This window comes from Pelobates fuscus, chromosome 5 (assembly GCF_036172605.1).
Source record: "Pelobates fuscus isolate aPelFus1 chromosome 5, aPelFus1.pri, whole genome shotgun sequence".
Classification (NCBI taxonomy): domain Eukaryota; kingdom Metazoa; phylum Chordata; class Amphibia; order Anura; family Pelobatidae; genus Pelobates; species Pelobates fuscus.
In genome coordinates, this window is record NC_086321.1 from 335,498,747 (window position 1) to 335,517,065 (window position 18,319).

An 18,319-nucleotide genomic window follows, 5' to 3' on the forward strand; every position below is an offset into this window, starting at 1 on the left:
CTTCCCGAGATTTTTAATATAATGTCTGCTATCCCTTATATTTAACAAATACACATTTGTGATGTCAGAAAAATAAAATAATCTTTACAAGTGTTCACGGATTAATTTACTTCTGTCCTGAGATTGTGTGTCTCCATCTTGACTCTACATTAATAATTGTTATAACCTTAATACCGTTTTAAAACACCTAACAGCATAATCACTGCAGTCGCTGTACAAGCTTCTGGCTCCATATAACCCACTGGATCTCAATGGACCCAATAGATCCCAAATAATGTGTAAAACTCTTCACAACTGGTTTAAATACCTAACATGGGAGTGTGCTAGGGCACTTTGGGTACCATAAGCACTATAGCGGACAAGAGTGATCGTTTAAAACAACAAAGGTGGGACAGCGAGACAGGATCAGAAAATCAAGACTGTTCCGCCAAAATCGAGACTGTAGGAGAGGCATGAAATAGTGGATACATTGTATTGTGGAATGAGCTCTTTTACTGTGTGTATTTGAGCAAAAACACTTTTATGGTTGCACTCAATTTGAGATTGTGTTGCATCTTATTGATCTGCACTGGAATTCGAAATTGATTATAAAAATTACAGCACTTTAATAAGCGCTCCATCTTTTACGTTTTGAATCTTTCGTACCTGTCAGTCACTTTCTCCTCCTCCAATACAATATGTGCTCTGGCTGTGTTAAACTGAACTGAATTGTGATGTAATTTGCAACTTACAGAGAAGTGAAGTTTCCCTTTAAAAGGAAATTAATGTGTAAGAAAAACAATATCTATTTATATCCATACATGCAGGTAAACTAATTTTCTTCACTTGAGGACTACTCGAACTTCCTGAATCTACACTTAGCGGGCAGGTGGATTCCCTACGGAGGACTATTTATTTTATTATTCTCCTTTTCCCGGTGGTGTAAATAATGGGACTCTTTTAAAATATGTTGTTCTTTTTCTTGTTGTTGTCTTACTTTTAGAAGCCTAATAAAAATGTATGACTCCCAAAAGACGGAAAAACGTGCACGTGTTTCATGCACGTAGCTGTTTATTTGATGTGCTGAGTTGCCCCTGCAACCCTTCTTCTGTTACCTGTGCTGGGGCAACCAGGTGTTTTGTGAACAGGCTGGGGATGTAACAGTTAGGCCAAAAATTATTTATACAACGTAATACAGTTGTTTTAAGATTAGTTTCTGCTTAACTACTTAACAATTGCTTTAAAGGAACACCAAACATGGAAAATGTGGATTCAACATTTGCTTATGAAATCAAAAGAGATGTAGTCTCCTGTTTGTTGTTGTTCAATGGACATGACATGCGAGAAAATGGTCCGTATCCATATATTCTAGTATAAAAAGCACCAGACTGATAATACAAGTGGTTTGGCACTAATTTGACAATTTTGATTGTGTAAAAAGACACACAATTTGTCACTAATTTGGCAACTGCAGGGAACCCACCACATATGTATGATGAGAAATGGCAAGTTTAGATCGAAATTGAAAAATACTAGATTTAGAACTAATAGAATTAAATATAAAGCACCGGACATCAGTAGATAAACGCACCCAAAGATATATTTAGCTTAAGGATGGCGGCAATTGTCCAAGTTCCCAAGTTCTGAACCAAAAGAAAATCTAGAATTTAAACTGTATGTCGGTTCAACCATAATTTAACTCATTCATATTAAGATCACGCACACTTATTATATATCATCTTGTTCAGGAGAAATAGGGCGTTTATTTCCTATCAAATATTTATATATGAAACATAATTTAATATGAATAAAATCTAAAAAAAAAAAACTGTGAGAAAGTCCTGCATGGCATTTTAACTGTAAATGTCATAATACTGTTAGCATTTACTGCACTAAATTACACATATCTGTATGCTGTAATGCCCCACAAGTACAATGATGTCCCCCATGTACAGGTTTTATGGTGTTTTGGAACGTTATAGTGTCAAATGAAGTGCTTGCCCAATTCAGTTTTTACACATTAAAATTTAGCAGATTGGTTTGCTGGTCCCATGTAGCACTTGAGACTGTATGGCAGCCCAGAATTTAAAATTATCCCCATCATGGCATACCATTTGCCATGTCCAGTTTTTCTTAGTAGCCATTTAGTCACAAACCATGGCCAAAGTTACTGTCACTGAAGATATCACCGCCATACATTTTAATGCTTTAAAACACTCATATTTGTGTTCTGCGAAGTCTCCATGTACACTAGTAAGCCCCCCACCCCCATGTACAGGGTTTATGATGTTTTGGAAAGTTAAAGGTTCAGATATAGGTCTTGTAAATTAATTCTCTGGGATTCCTGCCAGGGTTGTCAGACAGGACCCTTAATATATAATTAACACAATAATAAATTATATAGCTATACATTAACTTTCCAGGTGTGACTTTGGGGTTTGCCTTCCTTTCCTGGAGAACCAGGTGTAAATACTCCATATAATTTTGTGTGTGCATTTCTCACAACTCGTACATATACTTACATTTTTTTTGTTTTAAATACATAAATAAATACGTTATGTATTTATTTATTTATTTAATACATATTCTGCAGAGTAGGATCTGTTAAACTAGAGTACTGTGTGAATGGTGGTAGGCTTCTGTAATGTATGATCCTTTAGTGTAACCGAATTCCCATTATTTTTACCCAAATAAGAATGTTTTTAAAAATGTAACGGTCTGTAAAGCAAACTTTTAGTTGAAAGTACTGTATTTTGTATTTTCTTGTAACCTTATAAAGCAATGCAACCTTTCACTTTATTACTATTATGTATTATTACAACCAGACCAAAAAACTAATGTTGCTACGGACCAAACCCTAATTTTGCTACATACTTTTCTCCTGCTAAACATCGCCTAGTGAACATGTCAGGGAAGCCCTTTTCAATGGCAGTTATTGTTGATTCACACAGAGAGCAATCTGTATTCTCTCTAGGAAGAATTTGAGCCTAATTACCTGACTTGGTAACCACTGCAGATTTGGCTGCGTTTCAAACACTTGCAAGACGATACATTAATTACCCTGTTAATATATACAAACAGCTTTGCACAGTGTTCTTCTCCAAACTCTTAATTGAGTAAGATAATGCTTTGTACACAGCAGCTAAATATTGTGTTGTCTTTTTTTTTTACTATATTAAAACAGACATTTAATAAAAAACTAGAAAAGCTAAAATAGTTGAATTTGTTCATGCTACGAAAAAGACATCGCTGTGGATACATTAATTGTGCGAAAAAATATACTCACACGCAGACACTATACATCATCTATATATCTGCACTTTGTCTGTCTAGTCGTCTATACAAACAGCCCTTTGATCACCTATTCATTAACAGGACTGTACAAGTCATTGAGACTTGGGGGAAAAGGAGATTTAATTTCCAGCAAAGGTTCTTTACAGGACATAAAAACAATTGAATGCCTCTCTGATTTATGAAATTCAGTAGATATATTTAAAGGGTCTGGGTGTAATTAATTTTTTTGGCAAACAATGACATTAAGGGTAGTAATCGGTAAAGTAAACAGTAAAATTAGCTTGGTGATCCAAAGAGAAATCTGATTTTACTGGGGGTTTTTTTTGGTATACAATTGGATTTGCTTTCAGATTTTTTTTAATCTTGGGCATCAACTTGCAGGTGTGACATATTGCACCCTATATTACTATGTTACATTAAAAAAATTGTATCAGTTCAGAGAGGTTTTTTTTTTAGCTTGTCTTTAACCCCTTAAGGACACATGACATGTCATGATTCCCTTTTATTCCAGAAGTTTGGTCCTTAAGGGGTTAAAGGTACAGGAACATCTCAGCAAAAGTTCTTTATATCACAAACAGTGCTAAGTACACAGATAAACTTACAACATTTTCTTCAGCTGCAAAGCAACACTAGCAATAAATATTATGGGTGCCACCGAGGCTCAAATTTGTTTAATAAAGTAAAATAATGCATACTAAATTAATGCAACAAGCTTTAAAATGATATAATGTAATAATATAGAAGATACGTTTTAAAAAAATGATTTTCCTCTCCTGAAAGATTCTTGAATATATGTGGTTAGGTTTTACATTCATTAAGTCTAAATTAAGGAACAAAGGTTCTTCTCATATTATAATAAAAAAAAAAAAGTTAATTTAGTGGATAATTCTGCTATACTTCAGTGCTATGCAATGGATAAATTGAAGAAAATATACAAGTGATGCATATAGGTGTAAAGGGTTAAAAGAAGTAACCATTCATTTATAAAAGTGTATAACATAATAAAAAAAATTATAATAATAAAAAAAAATAAAAAATAATAATCAATGGATAGATAATACAGGCCATAAGAAAACAGACATTAAGACGTTTAAAAAAAAAAATTATCCAAAGGGTTAACAAGGCAACAGGGCAATGTATTCTATACTGGAAGGAACAATGTGAAGGCTGTCAGTGTGTTCAGTAGCAGATTATAAATGACCCTCACTACTGAGGCCTGTTCATGCAAATCCAAACAGATGCAAATTTTCTCTGTAATGAAACATATTGAATAAATATTGTAATAAGATTCCTCAGGAAAATGCAAAATTTATGACAGAAATGTGATCCTTCCAAGCATGAATAGTTCTTCCCCTCCCCCATCCTCGCCAATAAGCTTTAACTCCTTTAACTACTTGTTCCCTGGAGAGAATTCAACTGATGGATGATATATTAGAAGAGACTGGTTAATGTGTAAAAAATATATACATATATATTTTATATGTTACGCTATATAGGATGTACTCTAAATGCACTCAGTAGTAAATGTGCTATAATAATTAATATAACAAAATATTTTTTAAAATTCCATTATATAAAATAAAGCACAATCCATTTTTGCTATTTTATTTTTTTTACATGGTGCGATACTCAAACACTAACTTTACAAAATACACAGGAATATAATAAACTCTAAACAGGCTTGAAAAAAACAGGGCAAAAATATAAATATATATGTATTTTTCTCTCCTTCCAGCCTCCTGCTCATTCATCATCACGTACGTGTGAAACCTCTTTCCCCAGAGATGATAAAAGAATTGAATTTTTTTTTTCTCTTATCGGTCATCTATTTTCCCAGCTCAAGCCATTACTCTCCCCCCAACGGTTGCCGGGCAACAAGAAATATTAATAGTTACCTTTATTAGCTTAGCTGTAGCGGCCCTGGCTCCGGGACGAGAAAATTGGAAACATAAACGTGTTACATAAATCTCTCAACCTTTCAGGCTCAGCGTTAGTCTGTGTTTTCATAATGATTTATGAAAGTAATGGTTCATTTATGAGAAAAAGAAGTGTGAAATAGGAAAATGGAACATTACCCCCATAAGACTGTTTGAAAATAAATAATTGCGGGCGAAAGTGTAGTAGGATATGCGGAAATGCATTTTTTTTTCTATGAGGCATTTTATGAAATTTAAAGAGTCGTAATTCTTTCGGTTATTGGCTAAGGGAGTTTATGGCGAATTAAAGGGTCAGCCGCATGTAGAGGCACAGTGACCTAATGACAGTGAGATTTTTACAATCCCATGGAGTGGCTAATGAACGTGACATTCTTAAAGGGTGTTCGCCATGTAGGAACCAAGCGTACCCTTTAATAATCTGGTGTTTTAAAGGTGAGAAATATAAATAAAATGGTAAGGCATATCTGGGTAAATCGCAGCCATGAAACTGTAAGCGCTGTGGAACAAGTTGGCGTTACATAAATGCCAATAAAAATAATAATTTCGTACACACATTCACTGCAGAATAATCTTTTGATATCCCCAGTGTGATAATATACGATTGCAAGTATCGTACACAAGCTACATTGAAATCAGGATGGTGAAGATCTTTTTGGGTTAAAATGAACCATATTTAGATTTTATGAATGGGTTAACAAAGTGTTGTAGCTTTTTAATAGACAGATTTTAGAAGCATTGACTGGGCTGAATCCAATTTAATAATAGCATCTAGTTATTAAAACCTGTGATTTATCCAAAAAGTTATTTTAAAAAAAACCTTGGGTTACCATCAGGACAACCCTACGTTAGTTGGTCAGTATTGGGTTAAAGGCCAATGCTAAGAATCAAGTAACCTAGTCAAATGTTTAATGGTTTAATAGTTCATTCCCCTGTTTGGACAAATAATTTAAAGATCGTGACATGGCCAACTGGTTTAGCCCCTGAAGAAGCAATGTGACTTATAGGCACTGACGGTCACGTTTCACTGATTAAATGGTCAATGTCGTGTATGTGTCTAACCACAGTCATAGTGAAAAAATAGATGATGTATGAGTGTATGAGAAAAAAATGAATATTGTTATATGTTAAAGAGGACAAGGAGTCAGTTCGTAAGGTGACATGACGACAAGCATATCATTAATGTTGATCACAGTTTGTTTTTTTCGAAGAAGAAAAATATTTATAAAATGTTGTCTTTTTGGTGTGTGGGTTATTTCCATCTACCAGTTGCAGTTATGTAAATTTAGTACTACTTTACCTTATTGCCCTTCATTCTGACAGCTATATAAGACAGAGCCAGAATATTCATTGTTTTGCTTCTTTGTTTTGTTTTTTAACAACCCAAGCAGGTTACCGACGAAGCTGTGAATTGTGGGTAATGTTCTTGGAGCTTGACATATAGCTGACTTTGATTTTTAGGCGGTTAGGCGATTTGTCCCAAAATATTTAATTCCCTGGTGTATTCCTGACAATTTGTAGTTTACTGCATAAAACCTTTGTGTAACTGTATGATTGACAAAAACTGTGTGTAACCGTATGATTGACAACCTAAGGTTGACCTCGGTTGTCAATCAACTGACAGAGTAGAAAAAAGCCAGTTCACATTCTGATAATGTAAGGCAGAAGAGAAGACCATGTGCTTATGTATATAAAACAATAAACTGTAAAAAGGACAAACATACACAACATAATCAAGAGAAAACTGTATTGTGCAACTATATCTCCAGATTATGGCAAATATAAGTGGTTAGTTGGCTCCATGTAAGAAAATGGGTCTTTAACAAGGCTGATTACATTTTAACCCATTTAAATTTGCACCGATTATGAACAAAACTCTGTCTAATAACGATAATGCAGTTGGATGACATAAGCTTGTCCATCCTGATCATTCCATTAGAGTTTAATTATTCCACTAAACAACTATCCATCAGTTTGTTTTGTTGTTTAAATCAATAATAAACAGCAAAGATAATTAATCAATAATCAACAGCAAAGATAATTTTATACCTCCGAGTATTTTAAAAAGACAAAGAGGCCCACTTTAGGGGTGTGAACGGGGAAGGGCTTTTTTGAGAAATTTTAGGTGACTTATTAATAACAATTTCTGTTAATATAAAATGTAATTTATATCTCGACCAATGTATCTTATTTACACAAACAGATGTCTTAATATATGTATTGTACTTTAAAAACACATTACTGTGAGTATTATTGCTGTGGAGCTGTTATACACTCAGACACGCCAATACAGAGCTACTAGAAAAGAGGTACATTAGAATACAAAAGAGGGACATAGAGATTAGCGTCCAAAATAAGGACTGTTCCTCCTAAATAGGGACACTTGGTGTGTATGTTTAAATACAATGGGATTCACTTTAAACCTGGATTTGATAATGAGTGATAATTGTTGAGAGTTAGAAGAGCACATTATCTCTTTAGCTCCACATATATCTGTGATCATTATTAAAATGCTAGGTACAACTGTGTACTCATGTTGAAACCCCATATTCTTAGTGTACAGGGGTAAACACCCTTAACAGTTTTGGCAGAATTACCATACACAGCGTGCAGATACCCCATTAACCAATATGGGTAGACCACTAATCTGAAGCACCCACTGACCGAATGTAACCCCAAACCTAAATACATTTTAATGTACCCCCTTGTTTTATAATGCCCCCTTTTGTATCATGTGGATGCTTGATTCTTAAAGGTTTATTAGGCATGAAAGTGTTAAATGGGGGGGGGGGGGGGGGCGGGGGAGGGAGGGGGGGGCCTTCCAAGACTGCTATTTACAATTCTCTTTAATGTCATAACAGATTTATGTTCAAATGTTTCTCCCGAGGGTAGAACTGCTAGGAAAAATAGAATCATTTCAGAATAGATTTTAAATGCACAGAGGATGCCCCTGCCCCCTTAGAAGCTCAAAAAAAAAAAATGAAATAAAAACATTATATATGCATTTCTTTACATTAAAATAAGGCGGATGTTGGAAGGCATTTTCATGTTTATGGGATGGAGTTTGATGGTAAACTAAACACTTCTCATCTCGGCTAACTCTGATTTATTGAAGCCAATGCTCCATTTGTAAAACGAAGCCATAAAACAGAAATATAGAACGGTTTCCAAGGACTGCTCAAAAAATACATTATTTCAGAATCCTAGAAGCTGCTTAATAAATCCAAACCCTCCACCCCCCCCTTAATGTCTCCCTAACCCGCTTCGATATTTTACAGACTGATTTATACATATTCTATTTCTGCAGCAGAAAGAGTGGAGTAAATGATCATAATCTGAAAATGGGGTCAAATACAGTAGTATCAGAAAGGGAATGGTTTTGATATGGGGTCTTGGCTGGAGGGTTTCTAACATACATATATTATCTGAAAGATGAAGAGCTATAACAATGCCATGCTACTGGGACTACCAGAGATTGTTAGGAAGAGTGACAAATCAAAGTATTGTTAGTAGGTAGGTGACATGACAAGAGTTAAAATGAAGAAGTTATAAGGAAATGAATGGAGCGACAGTAGGCATTATAAAATGTGGTTTTATGGCGCTATATAGGAGGAGTTATAGGAAGGGATATATGGAGCAATGGAGGACTTATATGGAGTGTTATAAGCAGCTGTAAGAGTAATTATAGGGATGTTACATGGAGCAATATGAGGACTTATAGGGAGGGTTATGTGGCGTAATAGGAGGAGTTATGAGAGGGGTATATAGAGTGATACGAGGAGTTATTGGGAAGCTTATATTGAGAAATAGGAGGAGTTATAGGGAGGGTTATATGCGGTAAAATGAGGTGTTATATAGGTAGTGTTATCTTGAGTAACAGGAGGAGTTAGAAAAAGCTGTATATGGAGCAAAAGGAGGAGTTACTGGGAGGGTTATATGGAGTTATAGGAGGAGTTAAATGGAGCAATAGGAGGAGTTACCGGGAGGGTTATATGGAGTTATAGGATGAGTTAAATGGAGAAATAGGAGGAGTTACCGGGAGGGTTATATGGAGTTATAGGAGGAGTTATATGGATAAATATTAGAAGGAGTCACCGGGAGGGTTATGTGGAGTTATAGGAGTGTTATATGCAGCAATAGTAGGAATTTAAAAAGAGGTATTATATGAAGTGTTATATGGAGTAAGAGCAGTAGTTGTAGAAAGGGTATATGGATAATATGAGGAGTTACCGGGAGGGTTATATGGAGTAATAGGAGGAATTTAAGAGTTTGTTACAAGGAGTAATATGTTGAGTTATTTGAAGCAACATACCTTTTAAACTCCCAAAAAGGAATGAAGTTCCTAGGTCAATGAATCTTTAAGAACCATTTTATGATTAAAATTGTCAAGGCATAGTGCCATGTTTATTAAAAAAAATCCTGTAAATTCTCAGTAAAGACGATTTATATTTAGACTGTAGATAAAAACTGCAATTTCGAAAGAGAGGGTCCATTATCTGTTCTTGAGAGGTTCCTATACTTTTCTGAGCAGCTTCTGAATCCACTTAAGCCAATTGGAATACAATAATAAACAATGCGTTTTCTAAATGGGAACTTGTAATGCAAAGAGGCACTGGAAGAATCATGCAAATTCATAGCATACGATCTGTCCTGTAGGGCTTGATTTGACAAACATGCCCCATCAGACAGTAGGTCCATTCTCTCCTTCAATCACCAATCAGCAGAGAACATTCATACATATGCATTGAAGACAATTACACTCTTATACTAAGGACAATTCAGGTTAGAAAAAAAAAACACTTGTACAATAAATGTGCTTTTGCTTGTTTTTTTTTAAATTATTATATTGTTGAATGCTTTAACCCCTGTAAGCAGCCGCCCCTCTTGCATCACCAAAGGGATACTCAACATTGAAGTTCACATCACACCTCTTTATTGAATTATGGAGATAATGTATTAAAAAGATGAATAATAAATAAAAAATATTTTTTAAAAAAAGTAATGAAAATAGAAAAAAAACTTCTCTCCTCTGAATTCTCCAATTTGCTGCAAATCCACAGCTTGTCCGTGGACCAGGAAGTCACAATCCTGGCATTTCTATTGCTTTTATTAGAAGCATGAGCATAAAGGTTAAACCACCTGCTCATCCGGGTTTATCGGATATGTAATTTTAATTTGTTGGTAGCAATTCCATTAATTAAACTATTAGAACCCGCAAAATGACTTTTATTGGAGTAAAGATTTGCTTAATTCATGTTTCTTTTTGTGAATAAAGCTAGGGTCAGCTGTACTTAATATGTATGATGCAGCGCAGACTCTCTCATTGAAAGCTAATTCCTATAATTATTTCATATACACTATATGGACAAAGGTTTTTGGGCACCTGACCGTTACATCAACAGGGACTTTTATGACATTGCATTCTAAATACATAGACATTAATATGTAGTTGTTCCACCCATTGCGGCTATAACAGCTTCCACTCTTCTGGGAAGACTTTTCACAAAATTTTGGAGTGTTTCTGTTGGAATCTTTGCCCATTCACATAGTGGAGCATTTGTGAGGTCAGGCACTGACGTTAGACAAGAAGGCCTGTCTCGCAATCTCCTTTCCAGTTCATCCCATAGGTGTAAGCTGGGGTTGAGGTCAGGGCTCTGTGCAGGCCAGTCATGTTCTTCCACACCAAACCCTTCCAACAATGTCTTTATGGACTTTGCTTTGTGCACAGGGGCACAGTCATGCTGGAATAGAAAAGGGCCTTCCTAAAACTGTTCCTCCAGAGTTGGAAGGATAGCATTGTCCAAAATGTCTTGGTGTGATGAAGCATTAATATTTCCCTTCACTGGAAGTTAAGGGCCTAGTCCAACCACTGAAAAACAGCCCTATACTATTATCCCTCCTCCACCAAACTTTACTGTTGGCACGATGCAGTGAGACAGCTAACGTTCTCCTGGCATCCACAAAACCCAGATTCAAACCCAAACCCATCAGACTGCCTTACAGAGAAGCGCGATTCATCACTTCAGAACACGTTTCCACTGCTCCAGAGTCCAGTGGTGGTGTGCTTTACACCACTAGATTCAAAGCTTGGCATTGTACTTGGTAATGAGAGGTTTGCTTGTGGCTGCTCGGCCGTGGAAAACAATTCCATGAAGCTCCTGCTGCATAGTTTGCTGATATTAATGCCAGTGGAAGTGCCTCAGCACTCGTGGACCCCGCATTGTGACTTTATGTTTTCTTCTGCTTCGTGGCTTATTTGCTGTTGTCCCTAAACGCTTTCCAATAATACCACTTACAGTTGATCGTGGAATATCTAGCAGGGATGAAATTTCACATACTGACTTATTGCAAAGGTGGCATTCTATCACAGTACCTTGCTTGAATTCATCAATTTCTTCAGAATGACCTGTTTTTTTTCACATATGTTTGTAAATGCCAGCTGCATGGCTAGGTGCTCTAGTTTATACACCAGTAGCAATGGGTCTGATTGAAATACCTGAATTCAATAATTAAGAGGTGTGTCCCAATATATATGTCCATATAGTGTACCTGATAAGTATAAAACTCCCACTTAAACCCATGGCAAGACTAGGATTGACTGATAGATTAACAAATGGTATGGTCTCTGCAAACATCACTGCAGAAGGAAAAGATTCTACAGATGTCCTCCAGTTGAGGAAAATTCTAATCTAAATCTAATTTATTTAAAAATAAAAAAAAACATGTATTTTTGTACTCCAGTTACATACATGTTAGTTATTTTATTTCTAAGGTGTTTCTTGAATGATTGAACTGCAGCAACAATTTGATGAGCAAGGTTTACTGACCCAGAAAACACAGACGAGGTTGTTGGGAAATTTAAGGAAATTGTTCCTTGTTTTCACAGCACAGCTAAGCGGAAACCAAATCCCTCAACCATAAGTCTGTTGTATTTTTTATTAGATAGTTTCTATCTCTATAAGATCTAGGGCCTCAATTTAATATTGTTGGATAAAATTTCCAATGTATTTAATAATTGTGGATACACTTTTAAAATATCCTTTTCAAAATATTCAAATACCTTATAATAGATCATATTTAAAAAAAAAAAAATCTATATAAATATATCACAATATTAAACATTTTACTATATTTTCATAATATTAAATTATTTTAAATGTTTATCCAAAAATATTAAATCATCTGGAAAGCCTTTCCAACAATATTAAATCAAGACCTAAGTAATGAAGCAGAGCCTGGAGATGACCTGTGACACTAATGCCGATTCTATTTAAATATAGTTTAAATAAACATTACTGTGAGTATTATATCTGTAAAGCTCTGTTATACACTCGGACACACTAACAATATGGAGCTCTTAGAAGATAGGGACATTAGGGTAGAAAACAGGGACAGGGGGATTTGGGCCCAAAGTAGGAACTGTCCCTCCTAAACAAGGACTCTTGGGAGGTATGTGTATGGATGCATGGCATGGCCTTGGATAATTCCAATGCATAATTTAAATATCACACAAGCGTCAATGAAAACAAGCTCAGTACTTACTGTGGGGAGCTGAGAAGAAAGAAGATGTCCTTCTTGGCTCAACATATTGGACACCATGATCGCAGGTAGATCCATGTTTTGATAAGAGTAAGTTGGTATCAGGCTATTTGGAGGGAGGCTATGACACAGTGAGTGATATCCAGACTCATGGTCCACCAAGTGCAGGAGGGAAGGATCCGGCAAGTTTGGTGGAGTGATAGGAGGAATCTCATAGTCTTCATTATTTTCGTTTTGACCATTATATGTCTGAAATCAGTAAAAAGATAGATATGTTGTATATGTTTCCAATATTTGTAATACACAATCGATATGACAATAGAAAATTGAAAGGCAACCTTCAGCACTTAAGATGTTGTGGACTACATCTCCCATGATGCTTTGGCAGCACTATGGCTGTAAGAGCACTCTTGGAGATGCAGCCCACAACATCTGGAGTGCCTACCTCTGCTCTAGAAAATGTCATATACAGAAGTCATTACACATAAAAGCACAAAATATGGCAAGCACATCATTTGCGTTTGGCTTACATTTTTTTGGCACATTAGATATGGCTGTTCAGAATGAATAAAAACAATTTTCTTGATTACAACATTAATTTCCCTTTGTAACAGGAAGATAACTTCCCCCCCTCAGTGGAGAATAAAGAAAATAAATAAATTTTCTCTTTGCGTTTCAGCCTATCTTCCTTGGCGACCTGCACCAGTTTTTTGGGAAACAAATAGAATGAATACACACAAAAAAATCCCAAAAAAATCCAGAAGAGATTTGTATGTTTTTTTTCTATAATGGAAAGGGGAGTCTTCTAGCATGTGAGAGAAAAATATAAAATATATGATTAAAGATATTTTAAAGAATACTGGAAAAAGGGCCAGTTATCTATCAGTCGTTATGATAGGATGCGGTTAGCGCCAAGGATAGCAATAAAAAAATCTCTAAGGCAAGTCAGCAGAGCTGTCTTATTAAAAATATATTTTATTAAAAACTGCTGAGACGTTTAAAAAAATGTTAAGACAACATTTCGGTATAGTGTATTGTTTCACGTGAAGATATTTTTAGATGACAGGTTCATTATTTGGCATTAGACTTAGGGTCACTATAAAGACTGTGGTGACCAGTAAAGGCTGTACAGATTGTTATATGTTTCTCGTAGTCAGTATAAAAAGATAGTTTTGCTAAAAGCACAAACAAAATACTGTAATAGCGACACAAAATGCTAAGCAAAAAATTACAAGCAACGAGCTCTATGTTCATTGCATAAATAACTATAGTTTGTGATTTTTACCAGCTCATTGGGGTTGAAAGTAAAATTTAGGAATACCCAGGAAGTGAACTCAAAGAATAGAAATGGGCAGCAATAATATCGCAGAGCGACGTGCAGATATTCTACACATTCATAGGCCATAATAGAAATGCTAATGGGCCGTTATCAGCTTGACGTTGCTGCTGTCAGAGTTACTCGGCCCCACTATGGGATGAGGATCCTAATAATGTGCCTATTGTGACAGCTGCATGATCCTTCTTAGGAATAATTACTTTCACAAAAATCTCTCCGGATTGTTCTTTTTATATGTGTAAAAAGAAATGCTATGTTCTGAGGGTATTTGAATTTAACTGCCACAAAAACTGCAACAGTGGATTTTACATAAGCACATTTCTACATATACATAGATATTTTTACACATATAATATACACACACTCGCATATATATTCATATACAGTATTTCTCTTTCTCTCTCCCCCCCCCCTCTCTCAATCTCTCTCTCTCTCTCTCTCTATATATATATATATATATATATATAAAAATATATATATATATATACCGGTATATATAAAATACAACAAAACTTTCTTGGAATAGAAAACCTCTATTATATTTTTACGTTATCATTTCCAAATAGCGAATCCCCTGTATTTCTGACATTATGGTGTTAACTAACTATTTAGGTGACCGTCTCTCCTCCGATGACATGGAAAAGGTGTTTTTACTAAAGCCTGGCCCCGCCTCCATGGCTAAGATTATCAATCTTGATGATCTCAGCCAATCAAATACTAAAGAAAAGCATTGGGAGGTTATTGTGCATTTCCTCATAGAGATGCATTGAACCATGGGGGAACATTCAGCGCCTCCGTGCAGAGCATGGAGACACTCAATGCCAGGGCTGCACACTCTGCAGCAATAGACTATGATGCACCTCTAGTGGGCGTTGGTGTGACTGCCACCAGAGGTGTTACTAACCAGCAATGTAACCACTGCCTTTTCTATGAAAAGGCAGTGTTTACAGTGCTTAGTCTGCAGGGACAGGCTATAGACACCAGAGGCACTACATTAAACTTTAGTAGTTCTGGTGCATATACTGTCCCTTTTACACTAGTACGCAACCTCCATATTATACAGCAATAGGATTTTCCACGTTAGAGCAATTCTTTGGAGTCACGTATCTGCTCTGGGCTGTGGAGAACTGACTACCTATCTCCTACGCGAGGAAGTACAAGTACTTTGTATTCCTTCCACGTATTGGCTGGTTACTAAGGTCTTATTGGTTAAATATGGTTTACATCAGTCTTCCGTTCTGGCTGAGATTGATTGATTGTCTGCTTTGGATGGCCCAGTGGGTATTTTTGCCTTTTTGCCCTAGGCAAATGGTACTTTAAGTACAGCTATCTCTAACCCCCTTAGAAGCACTTGCATTTGGTGTGCTTGAGAAGATGCTCCTCCTTACTTGATGCCCTAGGCTCTTTCAAGTAACTAGAAGAATGAGCAGTATATTGGGTTTGTGGGTTAAATCATGGCTGTGTTTTGCTTGAGGGTAGTTTTAGTACGCCTTTAGTCTGATAAGATGACGCTGTGTAGGTCTCTCTCTCTCTGACAGGTACATCTTCTACAATCTTCTTCTAAACAACATACTAGTTAACTTTTGTCTGTGAATTGTCAGTATTTTTGCTTGAGTAGCTATTTTCTCGTGCCTTTATGCCCCGTGTTTGTGACTCTCTGCGTGCTTCATGCTGAGAACAAGCAAACGGATGTCTAACAGCATAATATGAAGCTATATTATTATTTATAACTATTTATTTTAAGAAGCAACAGCAATTATGAGCAACATGCAATACGGACATGATCGCAGAGCTACATTTTATGCTGAAATAATTCTACTATGTTCTTCTTATTTGTAACCTACCAAGGCTATGAAATGAATAAAGAGGTGCATTTGTCGTGTTATTAAAACTGTATTTAAATCTGCTTGTGTTGTGCAAAAGCCAGGGAGAGTAGCTCAGCTGGTTAAGTCACCAATCTTTCACTCTCCGTAAACATTTTGGCTGCTTTTCTGTTCCTGGCAGGGTCAATTAACCTTTCAGCATTATGAAGTTGATAAAACGACTTCCGTTAAGATGAATATACATTCAGAGAGATACAAACAATAGGCGTGATGCATGCTATGAGACATCTGTGCATTTTATCAATACAACATCCCATAATTTCTAGGTATAATGATATGTTATATTCTGTATATATCGCCAATAGTTCACAACATATATTGTATACACAGCATAAGTGATGATGGTGAAGACTTAAAAACATGTTTCAATTCAAACTACATTTACATTTTTTGAATTTGGTATGCATTTTATTAGTTTGAAATATGCATAATGGCCTTGTACATAACCAAAACAAATTGTAAGCTTATTGATTCAGAAGTTAAAAATATCCCTGACCGTCAAGAAGAAGGTAGATTGCAAAGATGATGCAGGTATTTAGTCCCAATTTGCATAGGTTTCTCTAAAACAGGAATAATAGTTAAACTACACAGATTATTCAATAACGTAATCTTAAAAAAGGAGTTAATGCAAATTATAGAGTTGAACTTTTTAAAAGCAAAGTAAATGTTATGCCTCAGAATTATATTAAGTTTCATTAAAAAAAAAATAGCAAAACTACAGAAACAAACCCCCACTTTTTATATCACACTCTTAAGGACTACATCTGGCTAATTCACCCATAGCAACCATTTAAAAAGCAGTATGTTCCCACTTTCAGGGCTGATCGAGAAAGCACACGGACTCATTAAGTAAATTCAATCTCTCTGTAAATTATAATTGACTTTTATAATACTGTCGCGCACCTGTTCAGTAAAAAAAAAAAAAAGCTTTTAAAACGGGTCAGAAATACATGCGCAAGGCCTGCCTCTCTAGATGAACATGTACGGTACACACAAGCAAGAAAAATCACTCTTCACAATATGCAATCAGCGTAATTATACAGAGACATGTGCTACTAGTTATAAACAGGTCTGTGCACACGAGGTGATGTGTAATCATCAATGTATCTTCCCATTGGGTGTTCACATAATGTTTAACACCTGTGCTGTTAACATATTACAATAACAGCAACTTAACACTGTTATCGTGGACACCCATTTGCAGGGCTCTGGACAGACAATTTTGTGGAATTCTACTCATTTACATAATAATAGGCATAAGTAGCCACTCACATATAACCTGCCAAACACACCTAACTAATTACAGACAGACTCTAGTACACAGGGAAAAACTAGGATGCATACAAAGACAAACACTAGCGCACAAACATGCACACTAGCACACTTACACGACAGTGAAGACATAATTGTACATACATGACACCTTGATTTATATTCTTCCTATAGATTCCTAATATATCATGATGGCAGAAGCTTTCAGGGGGTAAATTAACAAGGTTATTCACTAATGTGAAGATTCAAATTACATTTAAAATTTAAAGTCAAAATAGCCGTATTGCAAAGCAGCCTGGCTACTCTGGCCTTAAATTTGCAATTTACTTTGAATACTCACTTTAATAATCAACCCTGTGAGTGTTTGAAGACAAGGTGAAAAAACAAAACAAAGTTAAAACTTATTGGTCACATGTAGGGCTGTCCAACCTGCGGCCCCCCAGATGTTGCTGAACTACAACTCCCATGATTCTTTCAATTAAAAAGACAGACAGGGAATCGTGGGAGTTGTAGTTCAGCAACATCTGGGGGGCCGCAGGTTGGACAGCCCAAAGTGTCCATTTTGCTTCATGCTGGTTAGTTGGTTTGCGATTAAAATCATTCATCTACCATGAAATGGAGTGAACACTGCTAATTTGTTCTTTCTAAAAGAGTCCAAACAAGAGAGGATGTTTGCAGTCGATGAAAAAATATAATCTCAAAAAAGGTGGGGGGAGTTATGCAATAAGTATATATAAACAGTGCAGCTTGTTGTAGGATTTAATTCAATGGTTGGTGCCCCCGCGTTTACAGGTAGTAGTTACTGAGCTTATTATATCTTTTCATAAATTGCATACATCCTCCCTTTTTTGGACTGTTTTATCGCCTTTATTATATCTCATTTGGGGTTGACAGCTTGATCCCATGAGAAACGGCCCTATACTGGTTAACTGCTATTGGACTTGATTTACTTATTTTTGCTACAATATTGCATAACCAATCAGTCTAGACTCTAGTAGAACTATTGTTTTCATTATATTGCATATATTACATTGTTGGCATTCAGTGGCTACTATTTATATAGATCCATTACATCCAGGTTA

The 18,319-nt window shown here is 35.8% G+C and overlaps 1 protein-coding gene across 2 annotated transcripts in view; it reads right to left on the reverse strand.

The window, feature by feature from the left end:
- The window catches only part of TOX2 (TOX high mobility group box family member 2), a 115,054-nt gene that overhangs the window by 27,368 nt on the left and 69,367 nt on the right, over positions 1-18,319 (reverse strand). For both annotated transcript variants that reach the window (XM_063455740.1, XM_063455742.1), the window contains exon 3: positions 12,750-12,995. In XM_063455740.1, the coding sequence (XP_063311810.1) occupies positions 12,750-12,995 (246 nt within the window). The remainder of the gene's footprint in view (positions 1-12,749; positions 12,996-18,319) is intronic.